This window comes from Rhinolophus ferrumequinum, chromosome 7 (assembly GCF_004115265.2).
Source record: "Rhinolophus ferrumequinum isolate MPI-CBG mRhiFer1 chromosome 7, mRhiFer1_v1.p, whole genome shotgun sequence".
Taxonomy (NCBI): domain Eukaryota; kingdom Metazoa; phylum Chordata; class Mammalia; order Chiroptera; family Rhinolophidae; genus Rhinolophus; species Rhinolophus ferrumequinum.
The window spans coordinates 63,439,482-63,457,962 of record NC_046290.1 but is presented as its reverse complement, the minus strand read 5'-3'; the positions used below and the strand labels follow the sequence as shown (position 1 = coordinate 63,457,962).

The 18,481-nt window shown below is 35.4% G+C and overlaps 1 protein-coding gene across 9 annotated transcripts in view; it reads left to right on the top strand.

Moving 5' to 3' along the window:
* SKIC3 (SKI3 subunit of superkiller complex) overlaps window positions 1-18,481 on the top strand; it is a 75,606-nt gene that overhangs the window by 4,562 nt on the left and 52,563 nt on the right. For 3 of the 9 annotated variants that reach the window (XM_033110158.1, XM_033110161.1, XM_033110160.1), the window contains exons 2-12: window positions 1,067-1,138; window positions 2,078-2,165; window positions 3,011-3,168; window positions 4,550-4,640; window positions 8,083-8,226; window positions 9,301-9,392; window positions 9,829-9,904; window positions 10,447-10,587; window positions 12,635-12,733; window positions 12,842-12,950; window positions 17,837-17,977. In XM_033110158.1, coding sequence (XP_032966049.1) covers window positions 4,551-4,640; window positions 8,083-8,226; window positions 9,301-9,392; window positions 9,829-9,904; window positions 10,447-10,587; window positions 12,635-12,733; window positions 12,842-12,950; window positions 17,837-17,977 — 892 coding nt within the window. In that variant the 5' untranslated portion in view covers window positions 1,067-1,138; window positions 2,078-2,165; window positions 3,011-3,168; window position 4,550. Of the gene's footprint in view, window positions 1-1,066; window positions 1,139-2,077; window positions 2,166-2,972; window positions 3,169-4,549; window positions 4,641-8,082; window positions 8,227-9,300; window positions 9,393-9,828; window positions 9,905-10,446; window positions 10,588-12,634; window positions 12,734-12,841; window positions 12,951-17,836; window positions 17,978-18,481 lie in introns of all 9 variants that reach the window. The other 6 variants (XM_033110159.1, XM_033110163.1, XM_033110164.1 and 3 more) reach the window with 6 other exon arrangements.

Below are 18,481 nucleotides of genomic sequence, written 5' to 3'. Positions count from 1 at the left end.
ATTCATTCCAGGGATGCCGTAAAAAAATACTTAGAATTTGTTGTCCTGTAGAGTTTGTGTTAATATGTCAGATGGCTATTTAGATGGATTTGTAACCTTTACAAAAAGTTTTCTCTATTTTCATTAAATTGCAAACTAATCTAGTTGCATAATGTGGGCAGTTCTTTTTAATATTTATACTTCTTTATATGGCTTAGGATAAGGTTCACTTTTGTGTAGTTAGGATGCAAATCAGTGTAAATAAGTGCTCTTAATTGTTCTCTGTTCAAAACAAAGTAACTAGACATAGGTGATATTCTCTTTTGGCTCAGTTATTTTTTTGGGGGGGGGAAGGGGAACAGGACTTTATTGGGGAACAGTGTGTACTTCCAGGACTTTTTTCCAAGTCAAGTTGTCCTTTTCTATCTTAGTTGTGGAGGGTGCTGTTCAGCTTCAAGTTGTCCTTTCAGTCTTAGTTGTGTTGGGCGCAGCTCAGCTCCAGGTCCCGTTGCCGTTGCTAATTGCAGGGGGCGCAACCCACCATCTCTTGCGGGAGTCGAACCAGCAACCTTGTGGTTGAGAGGATGCACTCCAACCAACTGAGCCATCCAGGAGCTCAGTGGCAGCTCAGCTCAAGGTGCCATGTTCAATCTTAGTTGCAGGGGGCGCTGCCCACCATCCCTTGCGGGACTCAAGGAATCGAACTGGCAGCCTTCGGAGTTAGGAGCATGGAGCTCCAACCTCCTGAGCCATCGGGCCGTCCCCCTTGGCTGAGTTTTTTATATTGAAGTTAATGTATTTTGAGTTTCTAAAATGTTTTTTCAGAATCTTTCTGATTGCTTATGGACATTCCTTTTATCAGCTGGGGCAATTGGAACAGTTTAGACTAGGTTTGAAGTTTGGAGATTAAGATTAGTGTCTCTTTGGGAAAGAAAAAATATGAAAAGCTGTACATAATTGTGTCTCATGTTTTAAGTTATGAATTATGAAAATTGAACCGGAATGTAATGCATTAAAAAGTTCAATAGGTTTTGGGTTATGTGTATCATCCTATTTATGTGCCTGTCTCATATTTTACATAATTTAGATGGATAACGGTTAAGGAACAATGTGAAATTGAATTCAAAAAGAAGATAGAAGTAGTGAAAGTAGGTAAAAGGTAAGTGTCCAGAAGTCTAAATAATAGGTAATTGGAGTCTAGTTTTACTTAATAATTGTTTTTACCAATTCCTTTCAGAAGAGAGGTCATCACAAAATACCTTTAGACTTTTGTTAGTAGATTTGAAAATATCATTGTTTTACTTTTCTGTAATTAATTTTCACTGTCATTATTGCTATTATTTATAATTATTGCTGTTGTTAATTAACTAGTTAATTTTTGCTTCGTGAAATCTTTGTATCTGCACAACTGAATGTAGCTTAAGGTTTCATAGCTTTAGGTGGAGTGTGTAGGACATATTAATTTATCTACTCATATTTATTCGTTTTGAGGTATGTCGTCTTTTTGGCATGGCTCTCATTTTCGAACTTTTTAAAAGTGCAGTTGTTGATACTTTCTGTGCTTGATATGTTGAATTAAAATCTTTTAGGGTGGTAGAAAACTTCCACTGAGTGAAATTTGCAAAATGAATGCTCTTACTTAACAAAATCAGTTGAGATTGAGGAGAAACCCTGGGAGGAGAGGTATAAGAGCAAAATGTGTGGGGCTGAGGAAGAATAGTGGACACTAGTTAAGAAAGCTAGGTTTTTCTTTGAAGTATTGGATATGCTTGGAATGGAGGGCACTGTCCCAAATAGAGGAGTTTGGGATTACACGGAATTATTGTGGATAGTAGGTTTTCACTCTGTGAAAGGAAATGGGTTTGATGGTACCTAGTGGTTGGTTAGTGCTCAGTAAAGCTTTGTTTAGAGAATGAGTGAGTGAGCCTCTCCCTTTTCCACCTCTCCTTCCAAAAAGAGGAAGATGTTTTCAGGGCTAGAAGGTGGCATATTTTTTTTGTCTTTTAAAAAATTACTTAACCCTGCAAAACCATGGTGTATGTGTATCTGATATTTATATATAAATAAAAATCTTATATACATAATATATTTATTTTAGGTGAAGAGAGAGCTTCAATGCTAGCGTATTATGCTAAATGAAGAAGGAATAGGAAGAGAAGAATAGAGGATTCCACTGAAGCAAAAGAGTAATTATAATTGCGTATGTAAACATATAGGGATATTGAAGGGTATTGAACATTAGAATTGGTTGCCAAGAGAAGAATGGAGTTTGTCTCTAGTGGTCTTTAAAAATAACCTACTTACAAGCATTTAACAGCTCTGTGTTTGCTACTATATTTAAGACCAAACTTGTCTTTCTGACTTTGAAGGTCTTCTGTTATCTGGTGCTCTACTTTTCCCACACAGGTTAATTTTCTTCTGTTCTTTATCAAGTCCTTTCTGTTCTGTTCCGTCTGGTTTTCTCATTGTTTCTCACTGAATGTGACACATGTCACATTTATTCCTATCTCTCTGACTTTGCTAATACAATTGCCTCTGACTAGAGTAATTTTCCTTCTTCCCTCCATTCTTAAATCCTGTCTTCTCCATTTAGTAGCTGTTAATTACTTCACATCACACTTTTCCTCTCTGAACTTCTATCCTTAGTTTAGCATTTGATTCTCTAATAGCTCATATGCCTTAGGTCTTTTTCTTGATTTAGATTGTATTCTTTAGAGCAGGGGCCTTCTTTTCTGTTTATTTTATGTCCTGTGCTATGTGTATAGCTTAGGGCTGTATACAGCATCAGTGCTGGTAGGTTCTGCCTTGCTAGTTGGTGCTTCCACCCATAGTTTGGGTGATACAAAAGATGGTGATCTTTGTCCCGGAAAAGTTGCATTCTTCTGTTTGTTTTTGCTTGGTCTTATCTTAAAACTGTTTTTGTTCTTTTTTCACTTGGACTCTTGATTTTTTTTCACTTGGATGCTTCTTTTTATCCTTTTCTATTGGTCCAGATTAGCTGCCATCATCATTGATGTTCTCTTCTTTTTAGTCTGCCAGTTTATCTATCAAAGATAATTTTGGCATGAGAAAACTTAAGGTGAAGTCAGTGCTGAAATTTGTTGCCTGCTCCAATCAAGATTTATAGACTCCCCCCTATAAAATCCTTCTGAAGTTTGCACCAGTAAATTTATATGAAGACAATTTCAGGTAAGAGGGCCATTTCTAAAATAAGAGTCTATGAAATATGCTATTTTAATTGTGTAATTATTGTAACTAGGAAAAAGTCACTTTTCTGCCAATGTAGGGAATCTGGTTCTGGCTGAAGATAAATCAGTTTTAGGATATCTTAATTTTTATATTATTTTGAATCTAACATTCTTTAAGTCAAAAGGATTTTTTTTTTCCGTTCTCTAGCTTTTTATACTTATTTGATCTTGTACTTCTACCTGGACCTCTTTGGATATAAAGGACTGTTACTTACCATGTCAGCGAGCCATCTTAGTTCATTTTGCTGCTTTGAACATCTGTAGTTGATAATGACTTAATATTTACTCAATTTTGTTTTACCTTCCTGATGAGAGTAGAGTTTAGTGGAGTTGTCAAAAAAAATACAAATGTTTCTTTTTTCAACATCCAGTTGTGATTGAATTTGACTTGTTTACTGGTAAACCAGAATAAATTGTGAAATCTTGAGATACGTTAATTTACTTAAAATTAAATTGACACATCTTAATGTTAAATGAAGAAATACTTTGTCTGTCAATTGAAATATCTTTTTATTCATCACCTGCATTTAAGTATAAATATTGTATTTATTGCTCTTCAAAGATTACAATATTACACAGAATACTATATTATTATAATCCCACAGTAATTCCTACTTTGAAGAAAGTTAATATCATGATTTATATATTATAGAAACTAGTTTTAAAACAAAATACTTTCTTAAACTCTTGCATCATAGTTACTGAAATGTATTTGTTAGTGTTCTTACTCTGTCACTTGGATTTATTCTACTGAATCTTGCTTAGTATAGAATTGGGTTAAGATTGGTATGTGTTTTGGGTCCTGGTCCATAAGATCATTTATGGAGAGTGAGTATAATTCAAATGCAGCTCAATTTCAACAAATATTTATTAATTTGTACAATTTGTCAGATACTAGGTGCTGGTTCTAAAGCAGGAAAAAAAATTCCTGCTTATGCGGAACTTACGTTCTGAGGGGATTGGGGAACAGACAATAAATAAGATAAATAAAATATATGGTATATAAAATATAAGTGTATAAGATGATAATAAGTACTTTGAAGGAAAATAAATGCAGAGTTAGAGAGAGGGTGAAGGGGATATTGGGTGGTTGGGAGTTGGGGGAAGGCAGTGTTCACATTTTAGTGTAGCCAGGGGACGATTTCACTGAGGAAGTGACATTTGATTAAAAATCTGAAGAAGTAAGGGAATAAGCTATGTATATATTAAGGGAGAAAAAAGTATTTCAGATAGAAGGAATCACAGGTATCTTAAGGTTGTTGGAACTGTTACAGTCAGGCAGGTTATTATTATAGATACAAATAGACTTTTTATTTTGGCAGAATGTCCAGCAAGGAGGTGAAGACTGCTCTAAAAAGTGCAAGAGATGCAATCAGAAACAAAGAATATAAAGAAGCTTTGAAACATTGTAAGGTAACCAATATTTTTTTTCTTTACGGTAAAAGTATGTTACCTATTTATAAGCATTATGGATTCATAATATGTGAATCGTTTATTGTCTAAATATAACAAAGTGATAAGGTCACTTAGTTGAACCACTAGAGTGGTTGTGCTAGGATAAGTTACTTCTGCCACATTTAATTTTGTCTTTCTCTGTATTGGTAACTTATCAAAGTCAAGTTCTTAAAAACCGAATTACTTCTTAGGTATCTTCTGATGTGTTATACTATGGAATATCTTAAGGTTTTGAGTTTTTGTTGACATTCTAATTCTGTTTGGTTTTGGATGGGAATCAAGATTCTGAAGCTCCTTTGTATGCTGATGGAAATATTCCAAGAGGAAGAAAGTGAACGTACTGGAGAGATGGAGGGAAGTGGTTAGGCGTAAAGTCCTTGGGAACGTGAGAGAGGATGGCATCGAGAGATAAAGAAAAGGGCCTTTAATATTTCTTCCATCTTAAAAGAAGGGAAGATAGATACAGATCCATATGCTGTCAGGTTTGTAGATTTGGGGGTAGGAAGATAAGAGTGTATCCCTGTAGTGGCTTCTACTTTCTAGTGAAATATGTGATGAGAATGGAAGAGGAGTTGTATAGCAGGTTTGAGACAAAAGAGGTATGAAATAGTTTTTATTCATAGGGCGAAAACAAATACACTAGTAAGGATTGGAAGCATTACCAGGTCCTACTGAATATCCATTTGAAGTTTCATGTTATTAAAATGAAATCAGTGAACTCAGCTGTGCAGTTTCTCCCTTTATGTTCAGTTTCTCAGGCTTGGAGATGGGCATGATGAAGTTCTAGAAAGATACAGGGAAAGAGAGGTAAAGAGAACGTTTGCAAGGGAGTGATGGCAGTGATGGCTCATGGAGTCTAAGATGGAAAAGGCGGGATGAGAATTGAAAAATAGAGTGTTGTGGAGAAAGGGGGTGGGGTAAAAAATTGGACATGTCAGAGATTAAAGAATTATTATCACGGGACCATTATAGTAATTGAACCAGTAGAATAGGAGAGGGGAATGCTTAGAAATTCAGATTTTGGATAACTGAGTAGTGCTGCGGCTAAGAAACTGAGAGGCCGTGGTGTTCCGTGGGTCATCACCATGGATGATAGAATGTTTACAGGAATGGAGATGGAGAGGGAATTTACACTGAAGGAAACGGGAGGACCCGGGACGGTGGTAGATGGCAGCAACGAGAAGGATATTTTTCACAGGATAGCTGGATGGCTCGAATTTCAAAGGTAATGAGGTTTTTGAAGGAGAAGAAGAATGAAGGTGACAGTGTGAGCAAGGAGATCCTCTTCCTTACTTCCTGGTCCTGTGACATGTGGGGTGTCAGGGAAAAGAAATCAGCTGCAGCATGTAAAATCTATAGGGGACTAGCCAAGTCATAGTTGAGGCAGAACTTAGTACAGGTAAAAGAAAGGTTAGAAATGTAGAGGGAACTTAGCTGGTCCAGATTGGGAGTTCCACAGGGCACAAAGAAGAATTTAGGAGAGGGAGAGGGAGGGAATTGGGTAAGATTGGGGGAAATACACACGGCACTATAGGGTGAGAGTCTGAAGGGGTAAAGGATGCCCTTGTGAGGTTTGGGTTTCTAGTGGTGACTGAGCCCAGCAGGTATGGAGGCCGTGAGGGAACCTCTGATATAGAAGAAGGTAGGCAGCCTGTTCAAGCTGTGGGGGGAGCGGAAGCAGGAGGGGGAGGGGCTGTTTCCTTCAGCAGTAGACTTGTCGAGCTAATACCTATTTCTATTATTATATACAGTAGTCTTTTTGATTCAGATACGAATTCCTCCAAGTAATTTCTACCAGAGACACCCAACTAGAAAGCAAAGATGAGGAATTAGTCAATGGCCAATGTGTGGTTACTTATGTGTAGTAATCTAGAATGTTGGTTAAGACTAAATGAAATTTTTAATAAAGAAATGCTACATCTCTGTGTATTTGCTGTGTGTTTGTCTGATTATCTTGTCTGCCTGTGTGCCTTTATAACTCAGTATAAGCACCCCTTTAGGGCGCCTTCTCTGGCTTATGTAGATGGAATTTAGAGTTTTTAATTAAAAAAAAATTTAAATTACAGTTTATATTGAATATTATTTTATATTCATTTCAGGTGTACAAGATAGTGGATAGACATTTATATAATTTATGAAGTGATCCCCCGATTAGTCTAGTACTACCCACCTGGTACCATATACCTAGTTATTACCATGTTATTGATTATATTCCCTATGCTGTACTTTACATCCCCATGACTATTTTGTAACTATCAGTTGTACTTCTTAATTTTTTTCACCTTTCTCCCTTTTTTCTTTGTCTTCTCAGAACGTCATACCTACTTTCATCACATTGTTGTAATTCTTTCCTTAAAAGTCTGTTTTCCATTTCGAAAATCTGCTCACTCAGCAGATTGTAGGTGCTTAACTGATTGCTGGTTGGCTATGGCATTTATCATTTGTTCAGCAGTTATATGCTAGTGATTGTTCTTGGTGTTGGGGACAAGCATTAATAAGGCCCCAGTGTTTAGAGCTTAGCTTTGGTAGGTACCTCGTTGTTATTTTTTGGGGAGGCAGCATTGTTGGATAATAGAATGGAACTTGTGTCTAGACTTGGTGACAGATTGCTAGAAGTGTTACGTGGATTCACAGAAACCTAGTCAATCATCTGACTGGTTCAACTGGTTCAATGGAAATGTTCTTATTTTTCTCTAGAATATGTAAAGCCTTAATAGTTGATTTTATTTTAGCTCCTACTTTTATTTTCTTTTACTAGAACATCTTGCTTTCTGTTTCAAACCATTTTACCTTAGCAAGTAGCTATTATTTCTGAAAGTAATAGCTCTCTATATACTTTTTATTCTATTGATAGGTATTGTTTAAACATTCTTCATCACGATTTGTTTGCACATATTTTGTACAGTCACATTGGGGTCAGTCTACTTTCCTAACCTGTAAGTTCAATCAAAAACCTGTGTGATACGGAGAAATGTTATCATAATGGATGAAAATATGGGAGTTGGATAAGGTAAAACAATATGGAGAACAGTTTTGTGAGTTGACCAGTAGCAGTGTGGAATAGAGGCAGGCAGGCTGGTTGGGGGGGTAAGAACAGTCTTATTGTTCTTTTTACATCCGGTATTCTCAAGGGGCAAGGGGAAGCATCAGGATTACTTGAGCAGCTTTTTAAAAATATACCTCATGTTTCAGACCCTTTACAATTACTGATCTAGTCCAACTCCCTCTCTCCCCAAAGAAACGGAGGACCAGAGAGGTTAATGGTGAAGTGGTATTCGTAAGATCACCTATTAGCAGTAGATGCAGACTTCCTGACCCTCCGGTAGACTGTGTTTCTGTTTTATGTTTGTGCGTTAACTTCCAAACTTAATGACGTGCTCTTTTAATGCTTTTTAATCAGACAGTGTTAAAACAAGAGAAAAATAACTACAATGCCTGGGTTTTTATTGGTGTTGCTGCAGCCGAGCTAGAACAACCTGATCAGGCCCAGGGAGCCTATAAGAAAGCTGCTGAACTAGAGCCAGACCAATTATTAGCTTGGCAGGTATGTAAATTGCTTTTTCCCCTGTATTATAGGAAGTGATTTTTTCCCCGTGTTTAAAATTACAGGTAACAGCTCTAAAATAATAATGTAAACTTCCATTTACCCCACATACGGAAGAAAATTTCAATTTATTGATCTTCTAAACCCAAAAGACACTTAAAAAGTGGTGCCAAGGATGCTGTTTACCGCTATTTAACACCCAATCCAGTGGATTATTTTCAAATGTAAGGACTGGAATTGAAATATGGTTATGTAAGTCTCCAACTTAATTGTATGTGCGTATGAAAGACTTATGAAAAATATTCTTTATGTTTACCAGGGAGAAAAGAAATGTATATTATGTTTCCTAAAAGTAAAATAATATTAAAAAACTTGCAATTTTCTACCTTTGAGTACAAGTTAAACTCTTTTTTCTTATTTAATGGTCTTCAGTTTTTTTAGTTGGCTTCTCCAACTTTTTAAAAGCTAGTAACTTGGTTTTATACCTCAATCACATCTTAGAAACTGTGCTCAATAGGAGGTAGTAGGCTCTGGAGAACATGAACCTGTTTGTCTCAAGTTTACATAAACAAGAACTTGAATGAGGGTATTTGGTAACACACTTAGAGAGATGCTCACTTTTATTATGTACTGATTGATTTAGGATGTCTGATCTTTATTTGAAGCAAAACTGACAGTTTCCACAGACTACTTGGATTTTTCGTTTGTTTCACCATATAAAAGTAGTATCAGATGGTAATGTCTTAGGGGATAACATTGTAGAGTAACTATTAAAATTTTTTTGTTGTGAAACACTTCAAGTATATTTTCAAAAGTAAAGAGAATGGTATAATGAATCCCTCTATGCCCATTACTGAGCTTCAATAAAAATCCTCTCATAGTCATTTTTTTCATCTATACTTTCACCTGCTACCTCCCACCCCAAATATTTGGACGCAAATCCCAGACATGTTTTATTTATAAGTTGTAATTATCTTTATCATGAATAATATGTGTAGATTGTCACTTTAGCAAAACAAATGTGAGAACATTAGACTTTTGTGAAAAAATAATCTCTACTACTTCCTCCTGTAGGGGTTAGCAAGCTTATATGAGAAATGTAAGCTCATAAATGCTAAGGATGACTTACCTGGTGTTTACGAAAAGCTCCTGGATCTTTATGAAAGGTAATCAATATGTGGAGAAAAGCCAGTGTTTTTAAAAGCATGAATTAGAAGAAACTGATTAAAAATCATTTAGAAGTACTCCAAACATTTACTGGTAATTGGGAAGCATTTTTCTTTCCAAATGTTATTACAGAATTTCTTGATTGTGATCAGACCAGACTCAAAATACTGAAAGGAAGATGATTGACTGATTTGGGAACTTTGATATTATTTTCAGTAAATGTAATGGAAGATAATATTTCTTAAACTTTTTTTTTTTTAATGAGAGGCTCATTTTATAAAATTTTATGGTAGTATGAAGATGTAGTATATTCTAATTTAATATAGTACTTGACAATATTATTGGGATATTTTAATTTTAATGTCTTAAGTCTTTGCTTGTTTTTTTAATCAGATTAAAAATCCTTTATTTTTTATTTATTTTTTTTATTTTAAGTGTCGACAAACAGAAGTGGTGTGATGTCTGTAAGAAACTTGTGGATCTGTATTACCAAGAAAAGAAACACTTAGAGGTTGGTTAATGATTTGCTGGGGTAGTAGTAGACTTCTTTTGATAAAACCATTATTAGAAGAAAGCTTCCATTTAGCTTGAGGGAAATTTTTTAAAATTATTATGTAGTATGATATTAAATGAACTTTGAGAGATAATACAAATTACAGTGCTTTGAAAGCTTAGAATTCAAATTTCAGATATCATAACTTCCAAACTTTTTTGGAAACTGGGCGGGAATAAATAAAATAAGTAAAAGCATTACCTGTAGAATTTAGTGATCCATTTGTGGTATCTCCATAGCTGATACCATAAATTAAGAGGATTGGGGCAAGTCATTATTCTTATATCTACTCTGGTGTCTCAGTCTTCTTCTGATATAAGGACTATATAGATTTGGCCAATAAACTTATTTTTATGGGTGGTGTTCCATAAAAGATGGAGTTTTGTGCTTTTGCTATTTTTATGTATTAGCAGATAAAAATATTTTTTTGCAGATTTTATTTTTTTAATTGGCACTTTTAGTATTTAAGATAAAATAAGCATTTTAAATCTCCTTGACAGGTGGCCCGAACATGGCATAAATTGATAAAGACAAAGCAGGAACAGGGTGCAGACAAACAAGAGCTTTATCAGCTATGGAAGAAATTGACTCACTTGCTGGCTGAGAGTAATGAGGATCAGAATAATGAGACTCAGCAACTGGTATTGACCTGTTTATTCCCCACAGTTTGTATCGTGAAAATTGATCATTTAATGAAATTTAGAAAATGGAAACATAATGATATAATATAGAGAAGTACTATATGTCAGATTAGACATTTTATAAATGTTCCATTTTACATTCAGAGGCTATTCCTGATAAAGTCAGAATTACTGGCCTACAGTCTCATATTAAGTCAGGACAGAGTGGAATTTATATTCAGGGTATGAGAATTTTACTCCCTTGTATTCATAAGAGTCCACAGTAAATCAGTTCCTTTATCACTGTCAAAAAGAAACTATGAATTTGGCTTTGACAAAACTATAATTTCTAATAAGTTGTATCTTAAAGTTATGTTTCTTTATATTTATGAACTAAGAGTACTAAATTACTTTGAAGTTTAACAATTTAACTAGAGTATTTATATTTAGTATTTAGAGTACCGCTTATATCTAGATATACTCCTTTTTAATGTACAGATTTTGACGTAATTGAAAAGAATGTTTAAAAGAATTTGGGAAAAAGCCGTTGGTTTTGAACTATAATTGGAAATATCTCCATTCTATGTTTTTTTATATTTGTCAGTTTAAAAGTAAACTTAGTTTCTTACTATAGTAAATAGCCACTCAATGTACACTTATTAAATTGAATGGAATTTTTAAATGTAAGCAATGATAGGCTTTATACAGGATGGGAAGCTCACTTCTTTGTATGTTTGTTCATTTGTTCACTCATTAATTTGTTCCTTTATTCAGAAAATATTTATCAAGACCCTGATATATGTCAGGCAGTGTCATAAGTGCTGGGGATAAAAATGTGAGAATAAGATTTGCATTTGTTTGTGTATTGGTTTATCTGTCTATAGATTCAGTTGTGGAAAAATTGAGCAGTACCAAAATTAGCTGATTCACCAACTTCTCTTAAATTATATCTCCAGATTATGACTTCATTATTTTCCTGAAATAGTATAGGTTAACAGAATATCAAGCACATACAAAATAAATACAATGGTTTTTTTTTTTTTTGAATTATCTATAGTACTACACTCTTCTGTGAAAGAGAACTAGTTATACTTATCACCTTAAGATTTGACTTCTAACTGTTAAAAATAGGATAAAAGAGTTTTTTGGTGTGGATTATTTTCACATTGAATGCTAATGATAACTGCTTTATTTAAATGTGCTGAGAAGAAAAATGTGTCACCTATTTTCCTGTGGATTAATTTCATTACTTGTTTTTTTAAAACCCCTTGTGCTTGACTGTTTAAGTTAGGCTTCTTTTTTTTTGCAAGATCATTTATCAGCATTAAAATTTTACTTATTTACATAGACTTTTTACCATACTTTATAAAGAAAATCTGAGGTAGTGAACTGTAGTACGAGTTTTCATTATAAAGTCATGGAAATTCATTTAAAAACTGTAGAACTTTTATAACCAAATAAATGGCATCCTTTAAAGTGCTTGCCTTGGATTTTAGTATTGCTGATCTGGCTCAAAATATATTTGGAAGTCCTCTTTTGGAAGAGGATACTGTATAAGAGAAATTATTTCATTATACCTGTAGTTTAGTCATATCTCGGGTTTTCTTTTACCAAAAGTAGAACTTAACTTCATCAAGTTTTTTTTTTAAGATTGAAAATTTGCTACCGTTGAAGATATTCCAAAGAACATGCTGGTGATTTCAGAAGAGATGTTTTACAAATGATCTGAACAGTAATAGCTATATTGGCATATAAGACCATACCTTTCTGGTTGACTACTTTGTAGGGAACAGAAAACACTTACAAGAATGTTTTATTAAATTAATGTTGCTAATTTATAGTTATCCTTATTAGTTCAGCGCAGTCTGCCGGCCAGTGGAGTTTGAATGTATTCCAAACTTACATATACATTTTTTTCCTCATTGAAATTTTCAAGGCCATATAAGAAAATGCAGTTGCAGTTAATTGAGGGTATAGTTTGTATAAGTGAGTCTTATGCGTTCGACTATTTTAAAATTCGTCGTTTAAAAATGGTAGAGATGATAGCTTTTTTGTTCATTTGTTTTAGCTTTTAACTGCTTTTGAGAATGCACTGGACTTATCACATAAGATTCCTAGTGAAGATCACCAAGCACTTTATAGACATTTCATTGAGTGTTTGTCCAAAGTAAGTTGATTTTTAAAATCTCTAATGTGACTATTCTATTCTAAATAGGAAAGTGTCCAGAAGTATATTTTACTGCTACTTAGTTTATTTTACTTTTATATTTTCAAGTTTCCTCATGAGACTGCTAGGTTGAAGAAGGCCTGCGAAGGAATGATAAGCATCTATTCCACTGTACAATATCCATTAGAAGTGCTTTGTTTGCATTTAATTGAATCAGGTAATTTCTTTATTATATTGTGTCCTAGAGGCATATGAGTGTGTGGGCATGACGTTGCTATCATTCAAAAATCCTTGTAGTGCCTACTACAGGTAAGTTATTGTTTCAGTCTTTCTGGACATAAAAGGAAGTATGATATGTTGTCTTTGTGCACAGGAAAGGGAAGTATATAGGAAAGTATAGGAAAAATATAGGAAAGTATATAAATACAGGAAAATACAGTAAAAATATAGGAAAGTATAGTGATACAGTGCAATTATGGGTTGTTGATCAGTGAAATCTTTGAGGGTGAAAATTGGAGAAGGTCTTGAATTTTCCATAGAAATTAGATAAACAGGAAGAGGTGAAAAGTACTCCAGATGGCATGAGCTATGTTGAGCTAGGTGCAGTTTTGGGGAATAGTAATATAGTTTTATTTGCTATAGTAGAAGGAATATTTAATGATGTATTTTGGTGAAATAGGTTGGACTATATTACATAGTCCAAGACCAAATGTCATGCAAAGGATTTTGTGAAAGATTAGTATTCTCAGCATTGATGTCATGTCATAGTGTATTATTGTAAATACTGTAATGTCATACAGGAATGAAGTTTGTGAATGACCTACTTTTTTAATGAAATAGAGCAGATTCAAGTCAGAGAGCGTCTCAGTGTTTGCTTCATGCTCGTGCTTCCTTGTGTGCTTTCTTTAGGGAACAGAGAAGTGATGACAGCCCGCTTGCTGGGAGTTGCCAAAACTTATAGCTGTGGATGTGTTGTGCCCAAGGCTGGTTTTCAGACAGTTTACAGGAGGAACCATATTGGTTTTCACAACAGCCTCTGTTCTTGTTCTCAGTGTCTGTGCTGAACAGGTTGTTGTTTAAATAATTTGAATATCACTGCTATTCATGCCTATATTCACCTGATGTGAACAAAGTTCACAGAAGTCAGTCACTGAAATAAAAAGAGCAGTACCACCACCAGTGTGGTAGTGATTCTAAATTATTGCAGAGCTTTACTAATCCATATTTTTCAATGTTTTTCATAAATGAGTATTCACATGGGATACTTTGTATGTGAATAGCAATCAATTACATGTTTCATAATAGAAAAATAGTTGAAAATCTGATAGAGATGAGGGAAAATTGCCGTTAGAGTGCTGGTTTGTCTGACAGGTAAGTTGTTGAGAGATGTTAATGGACATTCAAAGGGAATTGTCCATCAGTGGCTTGCAGATGAGAGAGCAATACTGAGGCTAGACATAGGGTTTGGAAGTCATTTCTATGGAGGTGTTTTGTTGTGGGCAGCCAGTTATGTTCGGAGACTGAGTTTATCTTTGCCAGTAATTTATTTAACACAGGTTCACTGTGGGAATTTCACAAGCTAGTAACATACAGGATAATGTCTCTTAAGCCCATAATGAAATGACATACTCCAAATCAATGATAGATTAATCACACTATTGTTTAAGGCAAGGGGAGATGAAAGGAATAAAGTCCAAATTTAGCTGAGGTGTACCTTATATGCAAGGTTGGTTCTTTTCTAAGGAAGGAATGGCTTAACCAACTGGCAGGTGTTCCAGCTGCCAGCACACGCTTATTGCCACAGCATGTGGTGCTGGTGTTGGCCAGCAGGGATCTTTAGAGGAGCTGATGCACAGTTTTCACTCCTGCTGGTAAAAGAGTCGCCTTTACCGTGGCAGGAGCTCATGCCCCAAAGGTCTTTGGAGAGTATTTAGATGAGCAAAAGGCTTGCCTTGCAGACCAAACACTCTTGAATAGTCCTCACAGACTCTCAGTACTTACAGTCTAAATGTTCCCTTGCTGTCGTTGCTTCTTCAGATGTTTTTGTATTGATAAGCCCCCAGCAGTGCTTATCGATGACTACAGATGAGAGGAAGGTATCTTGACACATCTTACTTCACTCTTGTATCAAAACAACTTTATCCTTAAAAACAACTTCATTTTTGTTACAAACAAGTAGATTTGAAAAAATATCAAACCAGTACCCAACAACAGGTGAAAGTGAAGTAGGATCGATGACTTCAAAGGATGACGAGAGGGCAAAAAGGTGAAAACTGTACCTGGACCGTGCTGGCTGGCTTGAAGGGGAAGAGAGGAAAACAGAACAGAGGAGAGGAGAGGTTAGAGAGGACGGTGGGGGCCTGAGGCAAAGTAGTAACACAGTAGGCAAGGCAAGAGCATTTCAGAAAGGAGATCTGACAGATTAAGCAACTATATGATTAGGATAAAGTTTATTCGGGCTACCTTTTCTAATCAAAGTGTTTGAATTGGAATGTAAGTTACTATAATTGGAAAAGAGTAGGAAGAAGTGGTTATCAGGTATAAAAAGAAGCAATCCCGGGCCTTGACTGACTGCATTTAAGGGAGAGGAGAAGGAACCATGCAAAAGCAAAGTCCGCTTTTAGAGGAGTTGACGAATTGCAAAAGTGTGGTCTGGCAGGAGAGTTTTAAGAAGAAAGGGCTAGTTACCTTTATGAACGGTGCATTGAGGTCAAGGAGGATGAGGCATGCAAGAGACTTTCAGTACAAGGAGTATGCTTATGAATGTGTGTGTGTGTGTGGTTCACTGATAGGAAGCATAGTTCCAAAATCACCCATTTTGTTCAAATATTAATGTGAGATCCAATGTGTTCCCAATATAAGTGGCTGATTATTGTGTGACCTCTGGTGCCCATCCGCCACCCCTTTTTCTGCTGTTAAAATTGCTATTGAGAAATTAATGGCTAGTACTCACTCCTTTCTGCCTATGCCTGTTCAGCTATTAGTGGTTTGGACCATTCCCTCATTCTTGACCTGCTCACATGCCAACTGGCACAGGAGGATACTTTGAAATTTCTTTCTGGGAACAACTGAATGCTTTCTCAAGAAAAACATTCATGCCTGTGATACGGATTTCTGAAGTAAACGTGGTCTTTACATTCCAAAAAGCCTGCAAAATTGTAAAAGAAATGGGGTCAACAAATAGTGGGCAGAGTTTTGCACCTAAATCCAGTACTTGACAATGTGCTCTAATAAAGAGAGAGCCAAGGGGTAGTGCTGATTGATTAGAGTGTGTTGATTTGTGTGAAAAAAATCATTCTTGCAAAGGGGAGTAGGTGGGTGGATATTTACACTATGGTACACCGAGGACGGGTTCTTTCCCTGCTCAGTTGTTGATTGTAAAAATTTATGGAATGGCGCAGTTCAGGCTTAGTGCATTCTAAGGTAAAGAAATATTCTGGGGTGGAGGCTTAATAGGTAATGCAGAACAGCAGGAAGCTACGCTGCATGATTTTTTCTTTTTCTTTTTCCATTGTTCCTCTAAACCAAACTTTCTGTGTACTAAGAACTTTTGAAAATCTGTAAGGTCTCTTATGGCTGATCTATCCATCCCCCAGAGAACTTTAGTATCTGTAGAATTTGCTACTTAACAGTAGTTAATCACTGGGTTCTCTTCCACTGGAGACAAATATATTTCATTCTGCTTTGTCCTCGTTTGCATATTGAGGTATAAAGATTCATTTTTAAAATGACTCAGTGCATAAAGCTTCACAAAACAAGTAGTGTATAGCTTTCACAGTTGTCATCTGATTAATATTATTTCATGCTGGATGACCTTTTTGATTTATTGTTTTGCTTTATTGTGAAATGGGGGAAGATAAGAAAGCTTGGTAGTAGTAGGCTTATGTCTTTTTTTACTGGCTTACTAGTCAAAGTAGTATTTCTTCCAATTTTTTTCATATCTCACCAAACAGTACTGAAGTTTTACTTCTTTAGCCATTATGAAATCTTCCAAATTTTTGGTGCTAACTTGGACTTCTAAATTAATATATAGTTGGTGTGTATCTGATTTTGAAAATTTTGCAATATATAAGCTAAATGGTATCAGGCTAAAAATTTACCTTTGACATCTGTGACTGAAACGGTGGACCCATGTGTAGTCTGGGGTTCTAAGTTATATATCGATATTAAAGCATCATGTCTCTTTTTTCAGATCAATTATTTTTATTTGCTTCCTTTATTTATTGCTTCAAGTTGTAGTCCTTCTTAATTACGTTTTAAGAATTTCCCTAAGTGATTTAACAGTTTATTAAAGTGATGAATGCTATTCATTGTTTATTCTCAAAATAGGAATCACATATTTTACTTGTTTTTATGCTTTTCTGGGAGTGGAAATCCTGAGATTGATTGAAATTGGAGAAAATGGAAATATAACAAACCATATAATGTTTTCTAAACTAAATTATTTTACCAAAATAAATTTGAAATCAGTGTTGGCATTGGATGATTATTACATAAGCTTGAACTCATATAGGACAAGAGTTTTGAAAGATTGCAGAAATGTACTGCTGAACTTGTAAACTTCAGAAGCATGTCACTAAGCCTTTGTGCGGTATCCTGATGAGTAAGTAGTCTAGGATGCTAGAAGAGTCCACTGGGCCTGGCGTCTTGGCTGCCATGTCTCTAGCAGTACATGGTTCCCCAGGGAGAGAGAGTGGTGAAGACACTGCTCTTTGATAGGAATTCCTTCATTTAACAACCAGCATTGTTACTGCTGAATAGGAAAGGGAGACCGTACCAGGAATAGACTGTGTATCTTAGCCTAGTGGTGAGTAGCTGTAGGTTTCTTTTTTGAAATTCTTCAGTATGACTTCAGGTTCTGTTTACCCATACTGCTGTGGGTAAAGTGGTTTTCACTTCTAATATTTAAGAAGATGAAGGAATATAATTTTCTCTATGAAACGTTAATATTTTCTACATTTGGTGGTTTATTTCAGTTTTGAGGGCCTGGACTCAGGAGATGGTGGGGCAAGTGTAAGACAGCTTTTGAGATTTCAGTATATAGGTTTTGGTGCTTAGAAATTTGGTGTATGTATGCTAATAATTTTTTTCTTTTAATTCCAGGAAGTCTTACTGATGAGGGACATCAGTATTGTTGCAGACTAGTGGAAATGGATTCAAAAAGTGGCCCAGGCCTTGTTGGTTTAGGTATTAAAGCATTACAAGACAAAAAGTACGAAGATGCAGTTAGGAACTTAACAGAAGGTAAGTGTACAGTGGATAGCATGCAACGTGAGGTATAGTTCTTATTCAGCCAATAGGCATTCATCTTTGGGCCTTTCTTTAAGAAATGTATTTTTAAGATAGGAGCAAGAAAATTGAAGTTACATACTCTGGAATCTGCTTAAGTTTGAATTCCAGCTCTGCCACTCACTAATTCAAGACCTTAAGAAAGTTAAATTGTATCTTAGTGTCTTCATTTATAAAATAAGGATAATAATATTTGTATCCTTAGGAGGCTTTACCTTAGTCTTGTCAGGGGGCAGGTATGGTGTTTCTGAGTGAACTTACATTCAAATTGAGATCTGAATGACAAATACAAGCTTGGCGCTTAGAGGAGCATTTCAGGCCAATAAATGAAATAGCCTGAGGTGAGATGAAAGCTGGTATTCAGGGAACTGCTGGCAATTCGGCAAGATTTGCAAATGAAATATTGGAGCTGGAAGGGGCAAGAATTGAGGCTGGGAAGGGGCCTTGCAAATCTTGTTA